Here is a 13,050-nt window from a genome sequence, read left to right as displayed (position 1 = left end):
TCCTTTGCACAATTCCTCATCCAGTCATTCAATAAGCCCTTTGACTTTCTTATGTCCATTGGGGCTGTCTTTATCTTTACCACATCCTAGCAGCTAATGAAATTCAAATAGCCAATACATGATAGCACAGCTTTAGCACGCGCGTACACACACATTGTGGACAGGGTTATTCCTTGAGCATCTATTTGGGAAAATCCATGATATGAACGCACAGTTTCCTAATCTTTTCTGATAACACAGAGTTCACTGTATTATAACTGCTTTATCATAGGCTAAAGCAATCTAACAAATAAGCTTAGTTGTTGATGGTTATTCATGACTTAAGTTTTTAATGGTATTAACAACACCAAACAATTTAATCAAAAGATGTTTAATTACCGTATTTGCTGGTGTATAAGATGCACTTTCTTTCTTTGAAAATAGGTCTGAAAAACAGGATCTGTCTTATACGCTGATACTCAGTTTTTTATTACTTTCATTTTTGGAAATTTTCTCTGTTCCGAGTTACACAATTTCTCTCTTGCTTCCTTGCAGTGTGTGAGAGCATTCCATTTACTTAGAGTTCAGTGGATGGGCATGTGCTGTCATTGACAATCACAGCTGTGTTCCTGTTCATTTAAACTTTCCAATTGTTGTCGCGGTTGTTGTGAACGGTGATAAATTTCTGCCGTTAAATTTTCTCTAAATTTCTTGGCAAATATTATTGCTGAAAAACGTCAGCATTGCTACAATATCGCATACAAGCTACGTGTGATTGCATATGCTAAAGAACATGGAAACAGGGCTGCAGATAGGCATTTCGGGCCACCCCCAACCGAGAAAATGATAAGAACTTGATGGAATCAGGAATAGGATCTAAAAAAAGCAACTCACAGTAAACATAACCTATGAAGTGGAACTGCAAAATGGCCAGAACTTGAGGCAGAACTGAATACTTGGATTTTAGACCACAGAAAAGCAGGACTTTCAGTGTCTACAAAAATTATTATTCATCAAGCGAAAGCCACTAACAGAGGGATCGCCAGCTTTACTGGATCAACATCATGGTGTTCAAGATTCATGAAGAGAAACCAGCTATGTATGTGGACTAAAACAAAAATATCACAAAAGATGCCAACCGAATATGAAGAAAAAATTATTGAATTTCATCGATTCGTCATTAACGCAAGAAAATTAGAAAATTTTGAACTTGCGCAAATAGGAAACATGGACGAGGTTCTGCTGACTTTTGATGTGCCCTCAAACAAAACTGTAGATTCCGAGGGCACAAAAAGTGTTACCGTTAAAACTTCGGGGCACGAAAAAACTCACTATACGGTTGGGTTGTTCTATCCTGCTGTGCTGATGGGACAAAATTGCTACCACTATTGATTTTTAAAAGGAAGACGCTACCCAAAGAAAAACTGCTTAAACGAGTGTTTGTACATGTTCACGCAAAAGGCTGGATGGGTGGAGGAGGAATGAAGTTATGGATAGATAAAATTTGGTCTAGGCACCCTGGCGGACTGTTGAAGAAGCCTGCCCTGCTAGTATGGGATCAGTTTCGTTCTCACAGAACAGAAGATGTTAAAAATAAACTGAAGGAATTGAAAACTCAGTTAGCTGTAATTCCAGGAGGTCTAACTAGTTAGCATCAGCCTTTAGATGTCTGTATTAATAAACCATTTAAGAGATTTATGAAGAAGAAGTGGAACATCTGGATGCAGTCTTCAGATTTTGAGGTTACGCCATCAGGAAGAAGGAAAAGGCACAAGTTTTTGAGTGGGTCAAAGCTTCGTGGGATGCTGTGAAAACCGAGACAGTGGTTAAATCATTTAAGACGTGGCATTAGTAATGCACTGGATGGTACAGAGGACAATTTGTTGTATGAGGCCACAGATTCTGATTTAGAAGAGGTTTCAAGTGTCTCTTCATTTAGCTCTGGAGATGAATTTCTGGGTTTTGATGAAGAAGATTAAAAGATGGATACTCTTTTCTAGTTACATTAGGTATTTGTTGAAAGTAGACCTACTTATTACTTTATGTTTGAAATACTGTAAATTCATTATAAATAAATGTGTACAAAAAAGCGGGTGCGTCTTATATGCCGGCAAATACGGTAACTGCTTATATTTCGCTGAATTTCAAATCAGCATTATCAGAGCACAACATAATTGTACACACGACAGTGAGTAAGTAAAACAATAAAATTGCAGTGTACAAAAGGTCTAAAGTACTATTTATGGTGCCCTGTAATGTTGGAAAAAAAATCATTACAGCTATATGGGAGTTGCTCTTAGGATGACAATCTGCCAAATTTTTGGAAAATTAATGCATCCATACTTTTGCAGGTTATGAGAATACTTCAAACCCATTACTGACTCAAAAAATAAACTTTCAGATCTGTAACAACTCTTAAATAGCACATTTGTTTTCTTCATTCTTATCTTGTGTGAAGGAGTATCCTAAGCGTGGTCTTCTTGTGTTAACTGATCTTCCTGTTTGTTCATAGTAGGCCAAGTCACACTCACAAGGAACTTCATGCACTGCTGGGTTTTATTGTTTTACTTATTCACTGTCGCGTGTAAAAGTGTGTTTTGTCCGCCTTTCAGATGGATCACTATCTTTTTCCATTTACCGAAAGCCAACACACAGGAAGATACCTACATAAACAATCACATCATCATCCAGTCCAACAGTATGGCATTTTAAAAACACTCACACAGAGCCAGAGCCATTTGTTCTAACGATACAGCTCTGACCACAGAACTCAAATATCTGTGCATACGTCCTTAGCCAACAGCTGCTATCCCTACAGAATAGATAAAATACTACACAGCCCCATTACTCCTCTAATACACAAGAACACAACATGACCATCTCTATTCCCTATGTCAGAGGTATATCAGAAAAGATAGCCAAAGTACTGATGAAACATAGCCTTTGCACCACTTTCAAACTGCATGTAAAACTAGCAACTCTGATCCACTCGCCTAAAGATAAACTCCACCCTTTAGCACACCCAGGAGTGTATGAAGTTCCCTGTGACTTGGCCTGCTATGGACAAACAGGAAGATCAGTTAACATCTGCCTGGAAGAACATAAAAAAATACATTCGCTACTATTACTATGGCAAGTCAGGACTGGCAGACCATGCTTTGGATACTCCTTCACACAGGATTAAAAGGAAATGGAAGAAAACAAATGTGCTATTTAGTCGTTACAGATCTGAAAGATTATTTTTTGAGTTAACAATGGCTTTCAAGAATTTTCCTAACCTGAACAAGTATGGTTGCATTAATTTGTCAAAAATTTGGGAGACTGTCATCATAAGAGCAACTCCCACATAGCTGTAATGATTTTTTTTTTCAACATTAGAGGGCATAAATAGGAATTTAGATCTTTTGTACACTGCAATGTTATTGGTTTACTTACTCACTGTCGCGTGTACAAGTATGTTGTGCTCTGATAATGCTGATTTGAAATTCAGTGAAATATTAGCAGTTAATTAAACATCTTTTGATTATATTGTTTGGTGTAGTTAATACCATTAAAAATTTCTTGAATAGGCTAAAGCAGTTACATATAATGCTGTTTTTTTTCATCTGTAGTTCTTAGTAGTTTGCTGAATTATTCAAAATGTACAGGACTCAGACTAATTTCAGCCAATAAAATAATGGCGGAAATTCACACCATTATTTTATTTAATTTTCAGAATTATGTGAGATGTATAAAAGATTAATTTGTATTTTAAAAAAAAGTATCCATGGTATTTCAGATTTTAATTTCATTTGCTTGTTGTTTCAATATTTATGCTAATGCCCATTATATGATATGTGTTAAGGACATGGTGAGATGGTAACAGTAGAAGCAACTTTATTAAAGATTTGTCATAAGAAGCGGAAAGATGTATGTTCGCCAATTATGCGGATCTCAGGTAAGTAAATTCCCAATTTATAACCTATAGTGTTCACTGTTATGTGCTTTGATATCTAAAATTTGGTTTCATTGTTAATCAGGTACAACCGATAAGGTGGTTAATACTGTATACCCACAGATGCGAGATCCTTCAGCACTTCTGCGCATGTCAGAAGGAGAATCCATTCTGATATTAGTGTAATCAATGCATTTTGTGGGATGAGTGTTTATTATTATACATTGCGAAATTAGCTTTTCTTTTATGAAAATTCTAGTTCTTATAGTATTAACTATTTTGCTTGTACAACAGTTGGAAAATTTACTTATAAAGCGTGTGATTTCACATGTTGGTGACCAATATGTATAACCTTTATTTCTCCCCTTCTTCAGCATGCTGGCACATTGTCAGCCTCGGTTTTATAAGTGTGGGTGTACAATACTTAGGTTATCAGACCTCTCAAAAGCCAAGTTCTTAACTGTCTTTTTTAATCATTGTTTTTTATGATATTTGAAAGGTGAGAATTATTATAATTCAGCAGAATGTATGCCTACAAACATCTGAAGGTTATTAAATTGCTAATCTAAGATTATGAATTTAATATAATTTTTTATGTAATTTAATTTAATATCAATTTAATAATTTCATGCTGAAAGAAATAGAAAAAAAATTAACCTCTCTGTAGATTATATATTTACATTTCGTATTTGGTGTATTTCCCAAATACAAAATAAATATATTTTGTACTTGGGAAATATATATTTAAGTAAAACTGTTAGAACAAGACAACATCAAATTAATTATTGATCTTTTGCAAATAATGACAAATGATGAATAAATTTCTGCAGTTTTATCTATTAATATGTTAATACTTAGGGAAGGATGATAGAATCTAGTTTTCTCTTAGTGCTAAGTGGGGAAAAAAAAACTAAGCAAAACTCTTTTTTTGAAATAAGTGCCCTGTTTGCTGCCTTCTGCAGACATCCATAGGGTCAACTATACATATTTGGTACTTATCCCAATGAATGGAAGCAAAATAATGGAGAAAGTAATCAATAGTGAACTCCTTGACTAGTTAGAAGCCCATGAATTAATCAGCGACTACCAGTATGGATTTCACCATCCAAAATCCACATCGGATCTTCTAACTTTCATCACTGTTGTGTCAACTTTTCTTAATAACTTTGATTAGTTTAAAGGAAAAAATTTTAAACAAGACATGAACACCCAGCTATACCTCAGTGACTAACAACCATGCAATCGTGACTGTAGACACGCTACTCAAATCTCCCACTTAGATTTTCATATTTAGCAAGTGGTGCATCGGATAATACTAAAAAAACAACTGAATCAGAGTAAGCAAAAGATTTATTTAACATTCTAACATATATACAGTTCATGGAAGTCTGGGAAAGATCATTTCTAAACTACAAATTTATGTGCTATCATAGTTCTAAAATAAGAACAGTAAATTCTCATAACTCACGTAGGATTAACAATAGAGCTGTTCTATATCACTTCACACATAAGATCCTCTTAACTCTCTTAATTAAAACCTAGTAAACATACATTATCACCTTGTATTTACACATCTTAAGGTTATCACTCTTTAAGTTACACATGGCTATTTTCACAACTTATAATTTGCTAGTCCTTAGTTTTATCGTCGTCAAGTCCTTAGATCTTGATTCGCATATCATTCATTTACACTATTTAACAATAAAATTTCACGATACCGTGTTATAGTTATCTCCTGTGCTTGTTCCTCTCTTTACTCGTCCTTTGACCCTCAAATTGATTTCTTTAAGCTGGGATTGGTACCTGGAATTCCTTGATTATATGCTAGCCCATTCGTTTCAGTCGGTTATGCCTTCCTTTCAATAGGATTCTTGGGGCAAAGTCACTCTTTCACACGTGTTGCCCTTTTACCTAGATTCTGAGGCCTCTACGCAGACTACCCGTTCCTTCCGGAGTAATGTGATTTACCCTCGGACCTTGCGACGCATAACCTCTCCCGTGGATACGCGGCATCAACCGTTTCTGTCTGCCGGGCATCAGGGAAGGGATTTCCCATCGTGCTTTGAACCGTCCCTCCACTCGCGAAGTCCACACACCAAAACCACTAGGAAAAAAGCCTCAGTGGAGGGGGGATATTCCTGACTCTTTTATATCTCTGCACCCTATCGACACCTTCCATAATTTTCTTCCTCTCCCCCGACTCATCAATAGCACTCAACGCGATATATCTTGGTAGAGGATTTCTGCTTTTCTGCCTGTGCCGTGTGCATACGATATGCTTGCGGCAACTTCCTTTTTAATCCTGTGCTCTTGGCCTTGGATTACGCTACAATTATCGTTAAAAATTGTGAGTCATTCATCTAAGCTTTGTCTATCTAATTCCTAGAAATGGTATACTGCTTTAATCATACTATAACATTCTTTTTCTCTAGAATTTTACCGTCAATATTTAACTAGCTTAAGTAATCTTTCTACATAATGGAATAACACTTCTTATGCATTTTCACAATTATTTTCCTGTTGTTTAATATATACAGTTTTGTTCACATATATGTAGTTTACATTCTTAGATGCAAGCAAATTTTCTATTATAGGTTCTTTGCTTGTTAAATTGTGAAAGAATAAATTCTCTTAGGAATTCTATCAATCACAATTTAACATCACCCACCACTGCACTTGTACCATGGAAAGGTTTGGTGACATTTCCAAAATATTCAACCATCAAGGCCTACTAAACAAACTGCCATCCTTTGGTCTCCCTGCACCCTCTGCAATTGAGTAGACAACTTTCTCTCTGGTTGTTCTCTACAAGTCACGGTAGATGTTTCGTCTCTCTTTGAGATTTACCACCAAAGCAGGGGTGCCTCGAGGCTTTGTCCTATTACCTATTCTCTTCTCCTGTACATAAATGACCTCCTCACAATCACTACTAATCCTATCAAAGCTTTCAGACAATAATACTGATATGACAAATCACACAGTGCTCTCAGACTACATGATCTACAACTTGTGCCTTGAAAATTGATCTATATATCATCCTCCAATGGAATGAGGACAACCTTGTTATGTTCAATGCCATCAAAACACAGAGATCCCAGCTCACCTACCCTTACCCACAAGTAATGCACAAATTACCAGACAAGAACAGATGTTTATGCTTGGACTAACGTTTACTTCCAATTTTTCATGGTATAAATATATTACATCAATAGCCTCCTCTGCATCCTCTTTCTTTCAAGAGCCTATTTTACACTCAACCAGTGCTTCAGCACTGCATCTATTCTACAGGTACTTCCACGGTCCTTGCCCCAGTGAATTGACTACCAAAACCTTCCTCCACTTTCTGTTGAACCTGTAAATACAAGAGCTGCAGCTGCTAGCACTTCCCTTTACTGTGTAACTACAAACATACAGAACCTGCTTCTGTTCATCCTCTTTTATTTCATCTGCTATTCATCACGTCAGCTCAGCTGTTCCAGTTATTTAAAAAAAATCTGTCAGGTGCACCATTTATGTTATGTCTCAGTAAAGAGATTGTTTTTACCCAGCGTGTTAAGTAGATACACAAGAGTTCAATCTGATTGGAGCAGCGTTAGAAATAGTTATCTCCATTTCTTTTGTAATCCGGAAAATTATTGACTCAAAACCAAATAAAACATATATATATATACGTTTAATGAAACTTAAACACTATATACATTTTAAATAAATTTATATAAATCACTACAAAAGTAATTGGATCCAAGGCCTACTAAAATAAGTCTACACTTCAAAGTTCTTCTTATCTTAAAATAATGAAATCATTAGCTCTCTGACTCATTCTATTACTGGTTTTTTTAAACATATATTTAATCTTGTCTACCAGAGTAAATATCCTGTTTTCACAACAGCAAAATGTTCAGAGTGGTTCAAAATGTTCTTCCATGGGATCCCTTTTAAATGCCTTATTCAGCATACTTTTTTTTTCCCTTTTTTAACCATTTATCCTGTTTCACTGGAGTATAAATATTCTTACCTCTTGCAATTCCATATGATGCACACATTACCAATTTCTCAAGAGAGAAAGACAGTTTCTTCTACTATTTCATAAACAGCATATCTAAGTAGAAGGCTTAAATATAAAGCCATTTTACAGTTTCAAATTTCATTAATTTCATCAGTTGTGCTGATGGGATGATTAATAGTTCAGGCATCCTTTAGACAGAAGATGAAACTTTCATATTGTGTTTCTTCAAACATTGAATTAGAACATCTACTCAGATATCTTCTTTTATTTACTAATAAGTTGTTGACAGTCTGAACTCTTCCACTTTAAAGATTCACAATGATATGATTCATTTTCTGAATCTTTTATTAATAATTCTCCAGACTGTCACATTTTTTTAAAAACTTTATTGAAACAAAAATTTCCATTCTCTCTCTCTCTCTCTCTCCTTGTTTTCCTCATCACCCAGGTCCCGAACGCTCACCTTAAATGGCGAGCGAGAAGGCAGGTAGTAATGGCTGATACATTGTCTTCATTAGTTAAAGAGAATGTCTTCACAAAGAATGACTTATCTCAACATTTAACAATTATAAAATACAACAAAGAAGACTGAAATTACAAACTAGCAGAATCTAGTAAGGACATCAAATGTCAAATGCTTTATCAGGCACCTCACAAGTGCTGATTACATCTGTTATGAAACCAAAACTAATAATATACTAACATAGAGGAACAATTTGTAAAAAGATTCATAATTTTAAATTATGATTATTTTCTCATCTTCACGTCTGTCCTCTGAAAGAGCCTTCCTCAAGAAGTACCAAACAACTATAACCTGCAACTTTTCAGAAAAAAAAAAAAAAATCGTTCTCAGTCCTCATCTGCACCCTACACATGGGACTGGTATGCCTATAGGTCCCTCAACCTCTTGTGCATGGGGATAAATATATATTTATTAATAATAAATGTTAATTCATGACATGAATTAACTTAGTAATATTTTATTCTAACATATATGATTGAAAGGCTTTTTTAATTGTCATAAAAAATAAATTAATTAAAAAAATATGACAAAGACAAGTCAGAGACCATATCATTTCATTAACATTAAATTGTGAAATATTGTTAAACTTATTATTTGTCTTTCTTATTGAATTGCAAGTACCCTTTTTAGTTTTGTGATGGACAAAACTGAAAGTGAAGTTAAGTAACCAGAAAATATTAAAGACAATAGAGAGAAGAGTTCTGGTGAGTCATGAACTATAAATATTATACATTTTTGAAAATTATGGAGACAACTACCGTGTTTGAATAAAATCTTCAGTAGTTTAACATAACTAAAATCTACATTCGACGTTTCGACCTTTATGTCAAGGTCATCTTCTGGAGCATAAAACTATACACAGGAAACAAGCTACACTACAATCAAACTGGTTTGTTAAAGATACTGACCAACCGCTACAACAATTGTTGGCCTGACCTCTGATGGGAAAAAAATAAATAAAAAATAAAAAAAAATTATACATCAACACTAGAGTCCGATTATTAGTGTTATCTGTTGGTTGTAGAAATACATTGGGCGCAACAACAAGTATCTATCTATATACATATCTTAACATCATGATTATACTTGTACATTCCAGCCAGTTGGTATGGAATGGTTTCTAATATAGCTGAAGATTGGCTAGAGTCCTGACTTATGCTCGATCTTATATATTAGGTAGGCTGAATGTGAGCCATCCAGATCCTTGGAATTTTCATGCCATCTTTGTTGTTGATATTTGGGTGGTTTATCAGTATTTTGCAGGCTTCCTTAAATTTCACCAATGTACAGTACGTTACAGTTGCAGCGGATGCAATAGACTCCAGGATGTGCTAATGGGAGGAGAGGATCCTTAGAGGAGTTGAATATGGTTTTAAGTTTAGTGGATGGTTTAAAGGTGGCATTGAGGTTATAATGTTGTAGGATTCTGTTGATTTTTTCTGATAATCCTTTAATGTATGGGATGGCTATGGTTTTACTGGAATCTAGATTCATTTTTGTTGTTGTTTTATGGAGTATTTTATTAATAGTATTTTTGTTATAGCCATTATTTATGAATGTGTCGCTGATGATTTTTAGTTCTTGTTTCAGGGCTTGCTAGTTAGAGCAAATTGTTGTAGCTCTGTTTTTAAGGGTGTTAATGACTCCATATTTTTGTGATGGGTGGTGGTATGAATTAGCATGTATGTATTGGCCAGTGTGTGTTGGTTTTCGGTAGACCGTGAAGGATAGACACCTGAAGGAAGATGTGTGACTAGTGTGTGTCTAGGAATGGGAGCAAATTTTGAGATTTTCGATTTCAATGGTAAATTGTATGCGTTTGTGTTGCTTGTTCAGGTGGCTAAGGAATGTGTTTAGTGTTTGTCGCCCGTGCGGCCAGATCGCGAACACGTCGTCAACGTATCTAAGCCAGACTGTCGGTCTTAGCGTGGCGGAATCAAGAGCCCTTTGCTCAAAGGTTACTTTTGAGCAAAGGGCTTTTTTTTTTTCACCAGAGGTCAGGCCAATAATTGTTGTAGCGGTTGGTCAGTATCTTTAACAAACCAGTTTGATTGTAGTATAGTTTTATGCTCCATAAGATGACCTTGACATAAAGGTCAAAACGTCGAATATAGATTTTAGTTATATTAAACTAAAGTTTTTATTCAAACACAGTAGTTGTCTTCATAATTTTCAAAAATGCATTCGGATCACCGTGTAAGCTTAAAAGAAAGGATAAATATTATAGTTCATGCCTATAATATTTGTCCAATGCTTTCAAGACAAATGGTTCAAGGAATTCAAGTGGTTGTGCTACAAAGAGCAAGCTACATTCTATAATCCTTTCTTTGAACGGAAATTTAAAGAAGCCTGTGAAATTTTGATTAACCACCCTAATCTTAATAATAATGGGGTCTTAAAAATTCCAAGAATTTGGATGGCACACATTCAGAACACTAAGTTTCCGGCAAACCTGACTATAGGACTAAGCAATTTTCATTTTTTATTGGCCACTGTCCATACCAGTTGCAATTTATATGTATACTTATATAAGTAATTATCATCATCATCATCAAATTCCTGTCATGTATCCTCAAGGAATGTACAGGATATGATAGTACTACATGAAAAATTTACATCATTACTAACTTCCTATGTACAATTTTCCTCCGAATCAGTCTGTTACTTGACAAGACTCCAACATTATCAGATCTTATATATTTCTATCGTCTAAGGCACTTTGTACCGTATCAATCCACCTATATCTTGATCTTCCTCTGAGTCGTTTTGCTGCCAACCTGGCAGAGAACGCTTTGTTTGCTAATCTTTCTTCGCCCATTCTGTTTAAGTGACCATACCATCTGAGATTAGCTCTGCTAACGCATTCCTGGATGCTGACAATGTCAAGATCTTTCCTAATATCCTCGTTTTTGATATGATATTGCCATTGATGCCATCTGTTCAGGCCTATAATCTTTCTCAAGACTCTCATATCTGCGGTCTCTAGTCTTTGGTCAAGTGTTTTACTTCTGACCCAGCTCTCAGATCCATAAGTTAAAACTGGTTTGAACACTGTCTTGTATACAGCTAATTTAGTGTTCCGACTAATTTCTCTCTTATTCCATATGAATTTATTCAGTTGACTTCCCACCATACCAGCTTTGCTGATTCTGTTGTCTATTTCTATATTTAATTTACCATCTTCACTAAAAATCGTGCCTAAGTAGCCGAAATGTTTTACTTGTTCTATAAGTTCTCCATTCACAATGCAGTTGATATTTTCATTGTTTCTGCCTAAATTCGTTGTCTTTTTATTTCTGACCTTCATACCATATCTATTACAACAGTTATTCAATTTAGTCAGAGAATCTTGCAGACTTGTAGCGGATATATTTAGAAGTATAACATCATCCACTTTGTGCAAAGCTTTTTCATTAGCAACTCTTCATGCAAAATATATTCTATACGTACTTTTGAAATGCCTATAGTCTCAACAATTTCATGCATTTTCACTCGCCAGTCATCCAATACCATATCCTGCACTTGATCAGTGATTTCTGGTGTTGTTACACTTTATGGATGTCCTTCACGTGGATCATCTTCAAGGCTGGTATGGCCGCATTTAAACTCGGCAGCCCATTTCTTAATTGTCTAAACCGAAGGAGAAGAGTGTCCATAAACTTTTATGAACTTCAAATGAATTTCTTTTGCCGTTAATTCTTCTTTTACAAAGAATTTTATAACTGCATGATACTCAATTTTATCCATTTCAAGGGATACAGACAACACTTTTGCTTCAGACAGCTGTATAAAACAAACTGTTTGATAGAGTGACTTGCAATTTCTTATCGATGCTTATGACAGATATACCAACTTAGAAAAAAATAAAAAATAAATCTTGCCAATAGTGATGCCATCTATAGTCGAGGGTGAGAAGTTTTCAAACCACCCTCGTACAAGCAGATACAACAACCTTTGCTTCCTCAATACATGAGGAAGCGAAGACAGGAGATTATGCCAGATAAATGGGGTAAATCCTCCCAGTTATCCTAAACAATATCGTACCGGGAATATTGTAGCTGGAATGATATAATTAAACCTGCTGAGATGTATTATGGTCTACAGCCATTATCAAATAACACAGACAAAAGGACATTTGCTTATTTTCAAATGATTAATAAAAACAAATTATGAAAGGGGACAGAAAAAAGTATGAAGAGATTTTACATTTTTGAAGCTAGGTGAATCCAAAAAATCTTGATGTGTATTCATAGAACAAAATGCAGCGCAATCAAGCTGGTTATTGCCTTCTACATCACTTTCAAGAATATATTCAGGTGAAGGAAATGGGAAGTAGTTTGTAAGTTGAATATTCTCTATCTTTTACAGATAGACAGGATAAAGACTTGTTTCCATGCTATCAGGTAGATGCCAGTTCAGTGTATCATTCTCTCTGCGAGGAAGTTCTTCATGTCGTTAACGCAGTGAGTGCTGGCTGAATTCTAGACTAGCAGACCTCTTTGGCTACTTTGCAAAACAAGTGGCGACATTAAATCAACCCACTTCCTTATAACTGCTTGTGTGCACCAGGCTTTTTCAGTTTCAAGAACATAAATGCCTGAAACGTTC

At 35.3% G+C, this 13,050-nt stretch overlaps 1 protein-coding gene across 3 annotated transcripts in view; it reads left to right on the top strand.

Annotated features, from left to right (window-relative positions):
* Positions 1–13,050, top strand: part of Su(z)12 (Polycomb protein Su(z)12) — a 498,478-nt gene that overhangs the window by 201,684 nt on the left and 283,744 nt on the right. For all 3 annotated transcript variants that reach the window (XM_090397603.1, XM_090397604.1, XM_090397605.1), the window contains exon 6: positions 3,824–3,916. In XM_090397603.1, the coding sequence (XP_090253729.1) occupies positions 3,824–3,916 (93 nt within the window). The remainder of the gene's footprint in view (positions 1–3,823; positions 3,917–13,050) is intronic.

The sequence above is a fragment of the Typopeltis vanoorti genome, chromosome 9 (genome assembly GCF_054136105.1).
Source record: "Typopeltis vanoorti isolate ZY-2024b chromosome 9, IOZ_Tvanoo_1.0, whole genome shotgun sequence".
Taxonomy (NCBI): domain Eukaryota; kingdom Metazoa; phylum Arthropoda; class Arachnida; order Uropygi; family Thelyphonidae; genus Typopeltis; species Typopeltis vanoorti.
Note: the sequence above shows the minus strand (reverse complement) of the source record. Positions and strands in the feature narration are given on the sequence as shown.